Source organism: Artemia franciscana, chromosome 21 (assembly GCF_032884065.1).
Source record: "Artemia franciscana chromosome 21, ASM3288406v1, whole genome shotgun sequence".
Taxonomy (NCBI): Eukaryota; Metazoa; Arthropoda; class Branchiopoda; order Anostraca; family Artemiidae; genus Artemia; species Artemia franciscana.
The window spans coordinates 22,639,225-22,657,545 of NC_088883.1; the positions used below are offsets into that span (position 1 = coordinate 22,639,225).

The 18,321-nt window shown below is 37.6% G+C and overlaps 1 protein-coding gene across 1 annotated transcript; it reads left to right on the forward strand.

Moving 5' to 3' along the window:
- The first annotated feature begins 1,963 nt into the window (after nt 1-1,963).
- LOC136041042 (uncharacterized) lies at nt 1,964-15,650 on the forward strand. The gene is made up of 2 exons (XM_065725574.1): nt 1,964-2,180; nt 8,495-15,650. The coding sequence occupies exons 1-2, from the start codon at nt 2,013-2,015 to the stop codon at nt 9,737-9,739; spliced, it is 1,413 nt and encodes a 470-aa protein (XP_065581646.1). The 5' UTR covers nt 1,964-2,012; the 3' UTR covers nt 9,740-15,650.
- The last annotated feature ends 2,671 nt before the right edge of the window (nt 15,651-18,321 follow it).

The following is an 18,321-nucleotide window of genomic DNA, read 5'->3' on the forward strand; positions in this document are numbered from 1 at the left end:
TGAATTAATTTACGTAACAAACTTTTATATTCTTATATTTTTATTATGTATATGAGGGGTTTGTCCCCTCTTTAATACCTCGCTCTTTACGCTAAATGTTAAGTTTTGTCCCAATTCCTTAAGAATGGCCCTTGAATCAGAAAGGCCGTAGAATAAATAGTTGAAATTACTAAAAATACTTTAGCATAAAGAGCGAGGTATTTATCTCCTCCTAAATACCACGCTCTTTATTCTAAAGTATTTTAAGAACCCTCATATGCGTAATAATATCTGCTCGTTTTAAGTTTTAATGCTACTCCTTACTTTCAATTGAAAAAAACTTTTGCATGTTTATTTTTTCATTGTTTTTTTTTTCATAGTAATGCTAGAAAATACCGCGCCCTTTTCATTAAATCTCTCTTCTCCCATGATATATTCCTCCAAGGAAAGATCCTTCCAGATAGCCCCCTCCCCTCAAACCCACCCCCAAACAAAAAAAAATCCCGCTGAAAACGTCTGTGCACTTCCCAATAACCATTACTGTATGTAAACACAGGTCAAAGTTTGCAACTTGCAGCCCCTCCCCCAGGAACTGTGGGGAGTAAGTCATCCCCAAAGACATAGTTATTATGGTCTTCGACTATGCGGAACAAAATGGCTATCTCAAAATTTTGATCCGTTGACTTTGGGAAAACAATGAGGGTGGGAGGGGGCCTAGGTGCCCTCCAATTTTTTTGGTCACTTAACAAGGGCACTAGAACTTTTCATTCCCGTCAGAATGATTCCTCTTGCAACATTCTAGGACCACTTAGTCAATACGATGACCCCTGAAAAAAAAACAACAAACAAACAAATAAACACGCACCCGTGATCTGTCTTCTGGCAAAAAATACGAAATTCCAAATTTTTGTAGATAGGAGCTTGAAATTTTTGGTATAGGGTTCTCTGATACACTGAATGCGACGGTCTGATTTTCGTTAAGGTTCTATGACTTTTAGGGGGTGTTTCCCCCTATTTTCCAAAATAAGGCAAATTTTCTCAGGCTTGTAACTTTTGATGGCAAAGACTAAATTTGATAAAACTTGTATATTTTAAATCAGCATGAAAATCCGATTCTTTTCATGTATCTTTTAGCATCAAAATTCCGTTTTTTAGAGTTTCGTTTACTATTGAGCCGGGTCGCTCCTTACTACAGTTCGTTACCACGAACTTTTTGATAAAATAAGCGATTAGCATTCTATTATTAATACCTTCCCAACCTAAACTAGACTTAGCAGCTTCCTTATTCATCATGAGTAATAACCGAATTTTTAGCAGTATTAGTACGCGCATGTTGCCTTTTCCTCAGTTGAACATCCTCCCCCCACTGGGATGTCCTGGAAGTTTCATTTTGATACGATAAGCCGTTCCAAAGGTATTGTTGATATCCCCTATTGACAATTTGCATGAGCATTATGAGCATAGTAGGTCTTGATTTAGTTCAACTTTTCACTCAACATTTCGTAAAATTTTTATTTTAATATCCTCACCCATGGTAGTAGTTGATACAGAAACTTTAGTTGTAGTAGTAGTAGTAGTAGTAGCAGTAGTAGTAGCGTGCAAATATTGCCTTTTGGTCAATTGAAAGAGCAAACCTCTTTTAAAGCTCTTTCATCCTTAACTATTGCAGTCTCAGAAATAATATTTGGAACATATTAGGTATTGATCAGGCCACCAGCCGACCCCCCCACCACACCCCCTCCAGAGAACTTTGAAGCTACTTTGTCTATAATAGTACAAAAACATAAATTTTACAAGCTCTAGCCTGCCATTAAAAAAAAAAATTTTAACTAAAAATCTCACTGCAATATTTTGGGATGTAATTTCATCAGTGCTACTTGACGGTTTTTCCCATATTTCATTTTTTGGCAACGTTTTGACATAGCAGATTTAACGACTGGTCGGAAAACACAGGACTTCATTTTAAATACGGAGTAAATCATGCAGTCATAAACTTGGTCCTCTAGCGTGATATTCTATATTCAAATGATAATATGACTTTAAACGTTTTATTTGTATTCTTTGTCTTTTGTTTTCTACAATTTGTATTCTTCAATGATGCTTCATACAAATCCCAAGATGTTGTAAAACTTGTTGATTATGTGAATCTACTTCATTGGATTGATCTGGGATCTCCTCTCCACTTATCAGAAGGTGCAAAGGTGATATGATAAAATTTTTTAGCTTTCATTTGTTTTCCTAATAAAATAAATACAAATTATGAATAAAAAAAAACAAATGTGATGGATGTATAGATCAATCCTTAAGGCTAATGTTCCTCTGAAATAAGCGATTTTGTGACAAGGCAGTAACTGTAAATTACTTCAAAATGACAAGATGCTTATAACATTCGATTCATTGGTCTTAGGTCTATCCGTATTTGCTACGTAACACTAAATAACGCAACATAAATTCTTAAGTTATGCTAATGTATAAAATTTTGCAGTGCAGCGGCAAAGAACAAAGTTGTTTCGACAACTTTATGGTTTTAACATTTATGAACAATTGCTACAAATGGAATAATTGAAGTAAAATGGAACAAAAAGACAAAAAATTTAAAGATAATGCATTGATTAACATGTCATTACTGTACAATAATATGAACTTGTTAAGCAATATTAACTATGTTCCACTGAGATAACATCAAAAATGAGTATGGAACTCATGTCTTTTTGTTTCAATAGCTTGACTTTTAACCTTTCAGATGCCAATCCAACCAAGGCCACTTTCTTGTAGATAATTTTGAAGACAACACTGCCTTTCCATGACGATAAATAACTGTTCAAATAGGGATAAATCCTTTTAATAGAGAGTGATAATTCACAAAAAAAACTGGATATTTTGGTCACATTTACGAAATATCTATATTTGTTTGTGAATTATCAATGTCCATTAAAAGGATTGACCTCTATTTGAACTTTTATTTTTGGTCCACTTTCTTGTTTTGTCAGACTTTATAATAAAAACAAAAGATTGACTATGCGCTTTATTCAGTATAAGATATTTCCTTTTACGATAAGGCCTAATATTAGGAACAGTTATATTTTTTCATCTGAATACTTAACAAAGTCGATGCAAGTCAATTCGACTCAGTCCCTTCTAATTTACTTAAGAAGAATCTTAAGTAATCTTAAGAATCTTAAGTAAACACCAACTAATTCTGGACCTGATTAAAGGTCTTTTTAGACCTGATTAATTAGATCGTGAACAGTTCATCTGTTCACAATACATAGCCTGGTGAGCCAGTTGAACCAAGCTGCTGAATAACATCCCAAGAACTTGCTTTAAAATTATATTCGATGATTAATATATGACCAAGCAAACGAAAATGTCAAGAGTTTGCAGCGGGATCATTCCCGAAAGCCTGGAAAACTGCTCATGTGGTCCATATTCTAAAGGCAGAGTCCGACCCTACTAATTTATGATAGTATCGTCCAATAAATCTGCCTTGCTGTGTAAATAAAGTTTATGAAAGCGTCATTAATAAGACCCTTTACCATTACCTTGAGTCGCATCTGTTGTTGGAAGACACGCAATATGGTTTTCGCAGAAAACGGTCTACTTTAGACTGTCTGATTGCACAGTATCAAGAGTGAGTTGAGTTCCTTTCTCAGGGGCACGATATTCGCCTTCTCTCCTCTGACATCGCAAAAGCCTTTGATCGTGTATGGCACAAGGGACTCCTTTTTAGATTGAAAGCTTATGGAAATGATGGTCGACTATTTGAGGTGCTTGCTGACTTTCTTCGTCAACGATCTTTGCAAGTTGTCCTCGATTGCTTCATATCAAAAGAACACTCAGTCTTATCAGTAGTACCCCAAGGAAGTATTCTTGGGCCAACTCTTTTCTTGGTGCTCATAATCAGCCTAGGGAACAACCTTGCGAAGAAACCTCACTACTTTGCTGATGACAAGACAATAAAACATCAACTGCAAAGGACAAAGGTCCCAGCGAACCCAACAAGAAGCTTCAGGCTGACCTGTAGAGAATTGAGGCGTGGGCATATCATGGCTCAGTTTTAACGCATCGAAAACAAAAAGCTCCTAATTTCTAAGGTGCGTAATATGAGGGCTCATCCTGATTTTTGTCTTCAAAGGAGAGGCAATAACGCGAGTTTATATACTGCTCCTACTTGGAGTTAATTTCTCTTTGGATCTCTCATGGACTGAGCATCTCAGTAAAATTTGATATTCTTGCTCCAAGAAGTTAGGAGTTATCCTAAGATGCAAAAATATTCTCCCTGATGAGTCTATTCTGACATTTTTCACTTCGCGCATCAGGCCTGTCATGGAATATGCATGGCCCCTCTTCACTGGTGCACCAAAAAGCCACATCGCTCCACTCCAACAAATGTAAAATTAAACAGTTCGTGCAGTAGGCTCTGGAAACACGAAAAGCCCCACAGCTGATCCAGGAATGCCTCGATGTGGTGTCCATGTTGGTTTTCTTCAATTACATGTATGCTTTAGGAGCTATCGAAGCTCGTTCCTGATTGACCAAAGCCCTTGCGATAAACTCGTCGAAGTGCAGCTCGTCAGGTCTACCTTGAGCAGGGTAGTCCCCGCTAAAAATATCTGAAAACGAGTTTCACCCGGCGGTCGATTGTCCCATGGGATAGATTGCCGGCAGAGGTAATATCGGTAAATCTTTCCCTTGACGCGTTCAAGAGAAGGCATAACAAGCACCCCAACCTCAGTGTGAGGTAATTACCAGGACTAGTGGCAAATCATCATCTGTGATGGAGCCGTGAAGCCTGTAAAAAAAATGCATCCATAAGTTTACTATATTTTCTTAAGCTGTTTTGTGCCACGCTTTTAGTTTTTTTTTGGATTTTTCACCCATGTTTCGTTGATGTTTAATTTTGCGCTCACTAATATCAAAAACTGTGTAACTGCATATGGGGATCTTAACCATTTAAAATTGAATTTCCCACTTTATATAATTTCTTAAAATATACCTGATTGTATAAGTTTCTACTTGCATTCAAATAATCAGGTTTCTTTTTAATATTCCCTAGTACTTCAGCGCCTATTTTCTTTTTTTCCGATTCTAACATGGCTACTAATTGTCTGATATATCACCGAGCTAACCCAAAAGGTATTCCTCGCAGTTCTCTCAAAAGTGATTGAAAAGTAAGAACACCTTTCTAAAAATACATTGGTTAGATATGTAGATGAATTAAGCGAGACTATCCATTATCAGTTTCTCTTGTTCAAAATGCACTACTTTATGCTCGAATATTGTTGAACAAAATCGTTCAGGCAGAATTGTTTTAATTTTTTTTATATTTTCCTGTAAAACCTAAAAACCTGTAAACCTAATTATTTCGTTAGACCTCTTCGTCTAGGACATGACCGCATAGCTTAGGAGCTTTAAAATACAACTGATATAAAATTAACGTTTCCAGTGATTGTTTTTTAGCTCTATCTCGCATGGCAGATATAAAACGTGATATAGCACGCACATACACGTACAGAAGGGCTTCGGGTCCATTTAACCTGTCCTTTATCTCAAAAATTTATCCCGCAGTTTCCTATGTTTGCATACAATTTACCTCCGTTTGTGTTATTTCGAATCTAACCCCTCTCCTGGAAGAGGAGAGACGCATTTAATCACATACGTGTGTCTGAATCCTTAGGGAGTATTTATAGTGCTTCCTAGGAAATTCCCTCTCCGTATGCCTAATCTGTGTACAACTATGTATATCCACGATTAAGCATAAAAATAAGCCAGACTCTACCTTGAACGACTGAAGTAAGCCTACTTGAAATCTTCGGGTAGGGGGAAAGTTGATGAAAAGACTTCTCGTTGACTAGGGACGCTGCATGGTCCAGTTGCTGCTCTGATACTTCATAATGTGAACATCGCAGATATGCAGTGCCCTCTACATGTGCATATGCTAGGTGCTGCTGCAACTTTAGCCAAATAAGCGAGCTTTTCCGCTTTTCGGTGTTAAGAAGTGTACAAATATTCTTTTCTCAACTTGGCCCAAAATTCTCCGTGATAAATAATTTTAGTGGGAAGGAGGGGGTTCAAATAAAGATGTTGTTTTTATCCAGCCGGTAGTTGAATTTAAAACTCTGGTTTTTGGGAGGGGAAGGGCCTGTTCTCCATCTAACTACACAGCTTGTCCGATCATCAAAAATTGCTAGTTTGTGTATTTTGTTTTGAATCGACATTTACAACTAACGAATAGGCATGATATTATTACTGAATTTAGTAGATTGACAAACATATTATTCTGCCCTCCTCATGAAGCATTAATTACAGTTATATTTTTATAATGTGACCTATATTGTATCCTTTTTTTAGCGCTTCCTGTTCTTTGTGTTGACAAAATCAAAGATATTGGAGCTCCTTAGACAGTTGTGAGAGGGCTCACGTCCTTAATAATTTTTAGAACTAAGTAGTTTCGATAATTCAAGATTACTGATGTCGCAAAGGACGGTATTATCCACCGGTAATGTAAATTATCTGATAAAAGAGAAAAAAAGAAAGATGATAAAAGAGACAAAAAAGTAAGGCAAAAGAATCAAAACAGCAAGTAAACCCCCTCCCCTTTTTGTTGAATTTTGGATATCAGAGACAGTCGTGGGACTAGTGGGCTAATTCTGGCTACCGGTATTCAGCTCTTGCATTTTTAAAATTCATAGGTTACAATTTGCAGCTTTTTTAGACCTGAAAGGAGCATATGATAATGTGGATAGGAACTTGTTAATGTTAAACCTGTTATCTTTAGGACTGCCTCACTATTTTGTATTGTTGCTGTGCGAAATGTATAAGTACGTGAAGTTAGTAGTGAAAGTGGCGGCGTTTTCTTTAAATAGTATTGATTTAATGTAGTTAATTTATTGTTTGTTTGTTGTTATGTAATTTTCCTATGGCCCACGGGCTTTTTCTGGAATAAATTATTAAATTATTATTATATATGGAATAGAAAAAGCTAGAAAGCGATTTTGTTTTTTATGACGTCAGTTAGTAACAAGTTATCTGTAAAAGTAAACTATTTTATTGAGCTTCAAGGAACATCCAAATAATTCTATATTAAGATTTAAAAGTTGCAACTAACTCTTCAAGCGAGTAAGGGTTCAAAAAGACATTTCGGGAAATTTAAAACCAATAAATCTCTAGAGAATCTAGAGTACATCAACCAATCGTGCGTGATTTTATGTTCAAGGAAAATTTTTCAAATTGCTATTTTCGTGAACTCCTGTTCCTTATTTTTTTTACTGATAAACCCTTCAAAAGAAATTTAAAATTTTTAAAGCAACATAGCTCTTCACTCTATACTTCTTTCCAAAGATTATTGATTCACAAATAAACACAATTCATTATAAGGAACATCCAAATAATTCTATATCAAGATTTAAAATGTGCAACTAATTCTTCAAGCGAGTAAGGGTTCAAAAAACATTTGAGGAAAATTAAAACCATAAATATCTAGAAAATCTAGAGTACAGCAACCAATCGTGTGTGATTTTTTTTAAGATGGTGGAGGGTAAGTCTCAATTTTACTGAAGTATCACAAAGCGCCCCCCTCGCCGAAGCGAAAATTTAAAGTCTACTTTCCTCCCCTTCACCCTATACTCCCTCAAATTTTCAATTGGTTAGATTTATATTTTTTTAAGATGGTGGAGGGTAAGGCTCAATTTTACTGAAGTATCACAAACAGCCTGTCAAAGCCCTGCAGTCATATTGTCAAAGTCCCAAATATTTGTTCCCTTTCCTTATTTTTAACACCTGACTAAAAATTTTGGGCCATGGTTAACCCAGCATATCTACAGAAATAATGGTTGTTAAATAATCCATGGAAAATTAGCAGTGACCGTGGCACCAACGCTTTCACTATACTCGAAATTATCTCCTTTAGTTCCACAAATTTTATCTCCATTTCTCTCATTTTTGCAACCAGTTCTATTGCTTTGATTTATCATTTTATTTCTATGGAATTCCTTCCTTTCAAGCCCTACGAAAAAGGGTTATCAACTTCCGGCCATTATGGGTATCACACTCTCTCCTAAACTGCTTTTAAGTTTCCACTCCATATCCGTCACTAATTTGCCTCTGGTGGTGCACGCACGAAGCTGGTCCTAGGTACATATTTTCAAGGGTATTCAGCAATTCTAATTTAAACGACTATCATAAAAGACATTGAATATCACTAGTGGAGCCAGGGAGTCGCATTGAGGCGGAAAAGAGAGGGTGGTCTGGTAACTTCAGTCCACTTCGTTACTTTAAAATTCACTAGATCTAAGAATTTCTAACCGAGTAAGCCCTTTTCCATGTTGCCAGATTCATTTACTCATTGTGATTAGTCTTTGCAAACAACCCAACAAAAATAGATAATCTGCCAGACAAATTGATCTTTGCTAAGTCTATGCTACTGCGTAGACCGGGACATGGGTTCTAATATCGACAAAGATAGCGGGAAGGGGAATTAAAGTAAAATATATTTTAAGGTTTAATTCTTTTTCAGGTGAATATTCGACGAAGAAAGACTGAACTAGTTCTCCCCAAGGGGCAATTTGCAACTTATGAAACAAATATCCGGCCAAAACACATCATTCTGAAATCGGAATACGATCGTTCAATCTACGTCTCCGTATTTCAAGCTCTGAATCCCTCAAATTTGAAAGAGTCCAAATACGTGTCCTGTGAATCTAATTCTTGGTTATTTAATACTACAGACGAAGAATTGAAACTCATCAAAATAGAAAACAGAAACAGCGCTGTTCTTACTGTCAAAAAACTTGCAGCTGGGTCAAGTACAGTTGAGAAAACTATTGCTATCCTTCACCCAGACGGAAAGAAACGCTTACGACAGTTGAGAAGCTTTGAAGAATCTCCCATGGTTATATCTGTCTTGGGATTGAGCGGGTCGGGAAAATCGACCATCGCTTCTTTACTTTCTGGGAAAGAGGAGATGTTCGAATCTGGACGGAGAAGCACAAGAACTACCACCATAGGTATTGATATGTCCCCTATTATTCCATTTTCAGAATATTTACCTACCCTAAAAGATCAATACAAAGATGAAATCAACTTTTCAAATCATAGAAATATACCCTTGATAATAACTGACAGTGAAGGTATGGGTGTTCGAGGTAAATATATTGACCTTGTAGCATCGGTACCACCCTTTCTTGTCTCAAATATGATGATCTGGATAACAACTGACTCTTTAAGGGTTGACGAAGAACTGAAGAAATTGGATAAATACTTGAATTTAGCTAATAAAATCCAGGATGAGTCCACGTGTGAAGATTTTAAAGCTGCTCATTTAATAGTGGTTATCAACAAAATGCAAGGGGATGAGTCAGATGAAGAATTGACTGACGTACTTGTTGAAGATGAATTAGACAATGAAGACAATTTTTCACTTGCAAGAAATGTAATTACAAAAAACCTCAAAGAATGTTTTCAGTCTCTACAAGTAATAAGATTCCCATATCTTAAACTTCCGTCAAACGCCACGTCCGTGAAGTATGATTATCTAAAAGGCCCTGATGGAGGGAAGTTCATAACTAGCTTGCTCAAAATCGTAAATTTGATACTAAATACGTCTAATGTAAGACGTACGGTGTCAGGTATACCTATAGGCCCGGATTCAATAGAAGAACTTATTAAAAAAGTTATAGACATATCAAACAATGGATCTGAGTTTACTAGAAATGATTTCAAAAGTGCGCTTCTGATTGCTGAACAAAATAGAATGATTTAGGGTGCCAAATTTTATGTCATAAAATATGCATGATTGACAATGAAATTGTTGACAATGGAGAAAGTATTCTAATGGGCCTGTAATTATTAACATTAGTTTTACCACTTTTTTGTACACTGGGAAAACTCGTAACTCGGACGTTTTTGTATTTACTACTGAAAACCTCTAATAACAAAACTAGATTGAAAATATGGATAAACGGAACTTAAATCACATATGCAGGATATTTCAACAAATTAGTTAAAAGTCGGTACCTTAGTGAATTACCTTACTTTAAGCCTATTGAAGATTCTTTGGAATTCTTTAAAACTAACCCGGGCCAAAAACATAATGTACTCTTCTGATTGAGGCATTTAATCTTTACTAAAAGGCCGATTCAAGGGGTTTATCAGGTTTGAACCCTCCCCCCACCCTGAAATTGTCTAACTCGTAAAAACGTATCAAAAATGCATGTAATCAAATTTTTATGTGTTTTTTAAAGATTTTTTTCATTAACTGATCTCAGGAGTGATTCAGCAATCCATTGTTTTTTTTTTGTTTTTTATTAAGGATTTCTTACTATACTATTTTTAGTAAGGCCAATGATGATTTTACTGGTCATTTAATACTTAATAAAAACAAGAGCTAATAGCTCATATGGCACTTTTGACGAGGTCGGAAGAGCTATGAGCCAAGAGCTCATATGGCGTGAGTTCTAGCAAAATTCTAAGAATTAATAGATTGATTTAAAAGGGAAATCAGAGGCTTAATGCCAGTCAGGATTTAAAATAAGAGCTCTGAGACAAGAGGTCCTTCTAAATATCAAAATTCATTAAAATCCGATCACCCACTCGTAAGTTTAAAATACCTCATTTTTTCTAATTTTTATCTCGCCCTTCATCCCTCCAGATGGTCGAATCGGGAAAACCGACTTTATCAACTCAAATTGTGCAGGTCTCTGAAACGCCTACCAATTTTCATCGTCCTAGCACGTCCAGAAGCCCCACTCGCCAAAGCGCTGGACCCCCCTAACTCCCTCAAAGAGAGCAGATCCAGTCCGGTTACTTCAATCACATTATTTATGACATTTGCTTATCCTACCCAAGTTTCATCCTGATCTCTCCACTCTAAGCGTTTTCCAAGATTTCCGTTTCCCCCTCCAACTCCACCCAATATTACCAGATCTGGTCGGAACTTAAAATAAGATCTCTGAGACACGAGTTCCTTCTAAATATCAAATTTCATTAAGAACTGATCACCCATTCGTAAGTTAAAAATACCCCATTTTTTAAAATTTTTCCTCTGCCTCCCCAGATGATTGAACCGAGGAAATACTGTTATCAATTCAATTTGTGCAGGTCCCTGACACGCCTACCAATTTTCATCGTCCTAGCACATCCAGAAGAACCGAACTCGCCAAAGCACCGGAAATCCCCCCCAACTCCCCCAAAGAGAGTGGACCCGTTCTAATTATGTCAATCATATTTCTAGAACTTGTGCTTATTCTGTCCCCGGATCCGATTCAAGTTAAAAATGGAGCATCTGAGACATAAGATCTTTCGCATCTAGTTCGCATCTAGCATTCATTCAGTGCAGTCGCATTTCGCTAGCTCTGATAATTTGTGACGTGTGATTTGACCAGTCAACAACTAATTGAATTTAAGCCGGATTAACTCTGTACCTGTTTGGAATAAATAACGAGTGAAATACTTTTGAACTTGTAATTGAAACTTGTTCGATAAATTTATAAACTTGTATACGATTACGGCTTAAGGATTATTTATGGATTGTGGCTGTGAGTTAGTATTCAGCACTACTATCATCTGAGTCGTGCATTGAAATATTCGGATTACTTGCAAATCACTGGATTACTAGCCCCACTCAAAGATAAGTTATTATTTATTCTCATTGCATTCATTTAGCCAGTGTGGATCATTTCATAATTGTGCTTATTGAGAACTTCTCTGTGGATATACCTTTTTCACTTAATTGTTTTTGGACTGATGCCGAGCCGTGAGTGAAATTTGCTTATCATGGACAATTGGAATACCAGTACGCTTTATTATTGCCCAGTTTTGAATTTTGCTCAGCACAATCTCGATGAGGGGTTGGACCATCAGTCTATTGTGAAATACGCTAGTGATTTTTTCCCGTATGAAGATGTTCTTGGAGCTAAGAAACTTTTATATAGCAATTGCTTCCCAGATGAGCCTATACCTCGTCGTTCGGGACCCAGTGCTAAGAATAGTTCATTGTCGGACATTATCGCTACTCTTTCTCGCTGCTCTGCAGAAAATATTGATATTCCAGAGTTCGTGATCAAATCCCCCTCTGAAGTCCCTAGCATTCCGGCGTCAGCTTATTCTATCCTTACCGCCAAAGTCAACCAGTGCCTTGATCAGTTAAAATTACTTGCTCACCTCAATAGTCCAACAACGTCTATTAATAGTTCTTTGGTCTCAGATAGTAAGGGTACCAATCACAAACCCTCGTACGCCGTTGTTCTTAAATATCCGCCTCCAGAACTAAGAGACCCCGTTTCTCGCAAGGAAAAGCTTGATTCTTTCGCCGGACATGACGGTATTGTGTCGGTAAAGTCCGATCCGGTAAGGAAAAGATGGGTTGTTGTTACGCGGGATAAAGTTTCCGCCAATTCTCTTGCCGCATCTGCTGTTGCGAGCTATCCAAATATTCTTGCTAAAGTGATTGATCGCAAACCTCTTGGAGTAATTAGGGGACTTCCCGATAGTGTTTCTAGCAGTATACTCATCTCCGCTATTCCTGGTCTTGTTGAGGCCAGCCAGATCGGCTCTTCTCATACATTCCGTTTAGAGTTCCTTGATTCCGCTGCACTAAAATCTGCCATCGCTACAGGTCTGCGCTTGGGTTACGAGTCTTTTAAAATATCGGAATACAAAGAATTGCCCAGACGGTGTCTTAGATGCCAAAGTATCCATCATTCGTTAGCTCACTGCCCATGTGCCCCGAATGAGATGAAGTGCTCTAAATGTTCTGGATGCCATTCCAATACTAAAGACAATCCTTGCTTAGAGGCTCCGAAATGTGCCAACTGCGGCGAAGCTCATGTTTCCTATAGTATGAATTGCCCAGTGATAAAACGCGCTCTGAACTCTGCTCCAAAATGAACCAAGCCACTATTTTAAGTTTTGCTTCTCTTAATATTAACGGCACAAAAGACAAAGACTTGTTAATTAATGAATTATTAGTCCATGACATAGTGTTCTTGCAAGAACATCTTTTGACCAAATCAAACGTTTCTAGCCTGAAGCGATCTTCTGTCCACCATTTCTTTTCGCAAGAGGCCAAGCAAACTAGAGGCCGCCCTTCCGGTGGCCTAGCAATTTTTTCCGTTCCCCATCAAAGCCCTCTGTGATTCATTGTGATGATAACATCTTAGCGATTCAATGTGACAGTACCGCCTTTATAAACGTTTACTTACCTTGCGATCGACGTTCTATAGCATCGTTCACATCTTTCGCTAAATGTTGCTCCAGTTTAAAGTCTCTACTCGAAAGTCTACGTTTGAAAGACCTAAATTGGGTTTTAGCTGGTGACCTTAACTGTGACATTCTTGGTACCTCCGATAGATCAATCCTCTTGCTAGAATCACTTCCTAGCATATATCACGTCGCAGTTAAGAGCCTCCCATTCACGTATATTCATAACAGAGGCTGTTCAAAATCGAACCTGGATCACGTGATCTCTTCCAGTTCCAGCTTAATATCATCGATTGTCAGGGTGGACGAAGAGAAGATTGACGACGATCACCTTATTCTTAGCTGTAATTTGTCCTGTGAGCTATCTGGCAAAACACTTTCGGCTCAGCCGAAGTGGCATACGAAGTTGAATTGGGACCGTGCTAATGTCCCACTATACCTTGCTACGCTAACTGCTTTACTCTCGACCATAAAAGTGCCATATCACCTGCTGCAAACGTCAGTTTCCTCGCCTGCTAGTACAGTTGACCTAAATTTCTATTATTGTCAAATCGTCCATTGCCTTAAATCAGCTTCCAAAGCTGCAGTGCCTGTGGATAAAGTTAGGATTGGTACAAGAAAGCCTAATTGGAACGTTGATCCTGAAGTAAAACGTGCTAAGCAAAAAGCCAAATTTTGGCTACGTATATGGATATCATGTGACCGACCATCTTCCGGAGCTGTTTTCTCTGTGAAACAAAAGTGTAAACTTGAATATAAAGCCAGTTTAAAGAGGGCACGCTTGAATGCATGGCCAGGCCCCACCGATAAGGCCTCCTGGAATAAGGTTATTAATAGTGAGAAATGTTCCCCATCTACCCTATCTTGTCTCCAGCTAGCTAATTTTGTTGATCATTATAAGCGTGTGTTCAGTGTATTTAATAGTTTTCTTCAGTCTTTTTATTATAAGTTGCTTAAACCGCTTTTACGATACCGTCTCCTGCAGGCTCATGTCCAGCCTGTAGCAATATCTGAAATTCGCCGGGCTTTAAGAAAAATTAAGTGTTCAAATAGCCTTGATGGTGACGGCCTTTCTTACCGATTTTTTGCTTATGATTGTCCTGCTCTACTTAACCATTTACAAATATTTTTCCAGTCTTGCTTAGCACAGTCGCTTGTTCCTGATAGTTTCCTTTGTGGCCGTGTAACGTCTATTCAAAAGCGAGGCAAGGACCCCACGTCATGTATGAATTATCGTCCCATTACAGTATCGTGTTTCTTAAGTAAGTTGCTTGAACATTTGTTACTACCAGAAATTGAGTCGAATTGTGATTTTACGCCTTTTCAATTTGGTTTTCGGAAAAGTTTCGGTTGCTCCCATGCACATCATGTTTTAAGCCAACTCATGAAAGATGCCGTAAAAGCTAAAATGTCTTTATACTGTCTTACTGTTGATATTTCTGGAGCTTTCGACAATATTGTGCACTCTCAGGCTCTATTTTCCCTTGCGTCTTCAGGTGTTAATCCTTCCGTACTAAGTTTATTGTCTTCTTGGTATTCAAAGTCTAAAATTCAAGTTACCTGGAATGGCCAAATATCTGACCCGGTAAAAATTAATAAGGGAGTTCGGCAAGGTGCCGTATTGTCTCCTAGTATATTTAAATGCGTGCTTGCATCGTGCCTGCGTCCCCTTAGAAGTTCTGTTTTTTACGGTAATACTGGTTTGTCTTCTATTGCATATGCAGATGACGTTCTTCTTGTTGCCCGGACTCGCCGTGGATTGCTTTCTAATTTTACTATATTAACCAATGAACTATCTAAGATTGGACTGTCAGTTAATGCGTCTAAATGCGAGTTTATTTGTTTTAATAGCCCTTATGCGGTCGCTCCATTCGTTACTGGGACTGCAGTTCTACCATGTTCTTCTTTAGTTAGTTGGCTTGGTCTCTGTTTCGGCCCAACACTTTCCGCTACCTGTTCATCCCTAGTGAATCAAGCCGTGAAAAACCTACGCGTCGCTTACGGAAAAATATCCCCAAACAAAAGCCGTTACAACCGCAACGGTTTGTGCATGATTTATAACGCTTATTGCGCCCCTGTGCTTTTGTTTTTATCAGGCATGGCTCATCTGTTTCGTAAGAAAGATCGACATACTCTACGTACGGCTTATTTCAGATATTGCAAATTCCTCCTCCGGCTTCCTAGATGGCACCGAAACAAAAAAATAATTGCTCGATTTGGTTTAGTAGATGTGCCTTCTCGAATTCGGTCTTCCAGTGATGATTTATGTAAAAAGACTGTCAACTTTATTCACGTTTATGACCCTCTGCAGCCTTTTTTCCATATTGATACTGGTTGATTAATCCATATTGTCTTTTGTTAGTTTGAATTTTGTATTTCTTCGCTGTTTATCGTATTTGTTTTTGTTTATTTATTTATAATACTCCGTACTTTGTGTTTTTTATACTTTACGGGTAATAAAGTTCATTCATTCATTCTATATATCTAGTTTTATTAAGATCCGACTACAGATTCGTAAGATAAAGATACCTCAATTTTCACGTTTTCCAAGATTTTCGGTTTCCCCCCCAACTCCCCTCAATGTCACTGGATCTGGTTGGAATTTAAAATAAGAACTCTGAAGTATAATACCCTTCTAAATATCAACTTTCATTAAGATCTGACCACCCGTTCGTAGGTTACCAAAGAGAGCGGATCCGTTCCAGTTATGTCAATCAAATATCTAGGACTAGTGATTATTTTTCCCACGAAGTTTCATCCTGATCTCTTCACTCTAGGCATTTTCCAAGATTTCCGGCTCCCCCCCCCCAAATCCCCCCAATGACGCTTGATCCGATCGGAACTTATAATAAGATATCTGAGTTACGAGGTCCTTCTAAATATGAAATTTCATTAAGATCCGATCACTCCTTCTTAAGTTAAAAATACCTCATTTTTTCTTATTTTCAGAATTAACCCCCCCCCCAAATCCCTCAAAGAGAGCGTATCCGTTACAATTATGTCAATCACGTATCTAGGACTTGGGATTATTTTTCCCACCAAGTTTCATCCCGATCCCCCTACTCTAAGTGTTTTCCAAGATTTTAGGTTTCCCCCTCCAACTCCCCTCAATGTCACCAGATCCGGTCGGGATTTGAAATAAGAGCTCTGAGACACGATATCCTTCTAAATATCAAATTGCAATAAGATTTGATCAGCCGTTGGTAAGTTAAAAATACCTCATTTTTTTAGTTTTCCGAATTAACCGTCCCACACTACCCCCCCCCCCCCCGATGATCGAATCGGAGAAAGGACTATTTCTAATTTAATCTAGTCAGGTCCCTGATACGCCTGCCAAATTTCATCGACCTAGCTTATCCGGAAGTGCCTGAACTAGTAAAACCGGGACCGACAGACGGACCGATGGAATTTGCGATTGCTATATGCCACTTGGTAAATACCAAGGCCATAAAAAAGTTCAAAGTATCCATCTGTTCAGATCTTTCACTGCTAGTGCTTCATTCCAATCTAGATTTCCAAGAGCAACTTTTCAGTTTTAATTTCCCCTTTTTGCAGTAATTTCTCTAATCAAACTCTTTTGAATCTCATAATCGGTTATAGTTATACAATGATCTGAAGATTCGTCCATAATTACAGATGTAGTTTCACTTCTGTAACCCCTGGTTCCCACTGCTGCGATTTCGCGCAAAATCCTGCGACATGCGACAAATGACACAAATCGTGCGACAAACGACGCAAAACCATCCGTTTTTCTGCAATGTCGGATGCGTTGAATAATTTCAACTCCTACGACAAATCGCATGTGTTGTCCTGATTAAAAAAAATAAATCATAACCAAAGTCATGGAGCTGATTGAAAAGCTAATTTTGGCTGTTAAGTGTCAGCCCGTGATCATCCAAGGATCACGAGTTTGAGAACCTGATTTGAATTCTTCTAGAGTTTGTCGCAGTGACGCAAAAGTCTGCGTTTCTTTGTGAACCTCCATCCGATTCTGTCGTACGTCTGTTCCACCAGAAAAAAATCGTGTCGGGATTGACGCAGCAGTGGGTACTATAAGTAAGGCAAAGAATATTGCCAGTGCGTGTCTTAGATGAATTGGCTTCTTCGAAAGAAAAGCTAAACTGATGAAAGAGGTAAAGCGTTTTTCTGAACAGGGTTGTCACGTGTAACACAAAAATGTTATTTTAGCACTATTTCATCATGTTTAGCATTGTAGCACTTGCTACGTTCACTGTAGCACTTTTGCTCTTATTTGATCATGTTGAAAATATAGATATAGGAAATGCAATTAGACGATGTGTTTCACATAAAAATATAGGTCACAACATTTTTTATGCATGACAATAATCTAAATACATTTAAATGTGGGATAAAAGAATTAACTTAAAAAACGTATGGTCAAACGGACCATACGTGTGTCGTAATTCGTTCATAACATTATCTTTTGTCTTAATGCTTGCGTGACTTCTTTTCGTTATCTATGTATTTTGTTCTTCATGTATTCATTCATAGTAATTTTTGTTCGTTTTGGCTTGAATTTATTTAAATTTATGCTAGTTTTCTAACTGTGTTCTAATTTTATTACTGGTTAATTTTAGCAATTTTTGTGAATATATTTAATTTTTTCCGGTTAAGGATTGAAAACTGGAAATTAATTTAACTTTTATGCAAATCTGAATATTCATTAAAGATTACCATCCGTAGTTTTGCATAATAGAAGGTCCCATATTCAATTACATATCCCTTGTCTTTGAGCAGTCTTTCTTAAAAGAATGTGACAATAAGTCAAACTTTATCTTAAGGAGCGAAAGCCTTTGGAGGGGCAGCCCCAGATAAGTACGGAATAATTTCTGTTTGTTTCATGTTTTAACGTTACTCCTTACTTTCAGTAGAAAAGTTGTGTTTTTCAATTTAATTTCTGGTCCTTTTTCAAATCATTCTGTGAAATGCTCCTCCCCCTTCGTAAAATATCCCTTAAAACTTTTCTCTTCAAGGAAAATTTTCCCCGTGGAAGAGCTTTCCGCAAAAAATCCCAAACTCCGAAAAATGTCCATAAGTTTCCCAATGACAAAATGGGTAAGCGACGGGCAAATTATATAACTTACAGCCCTTTCCCAAGGGGCTCTTGGGGTCATATCATCCTGA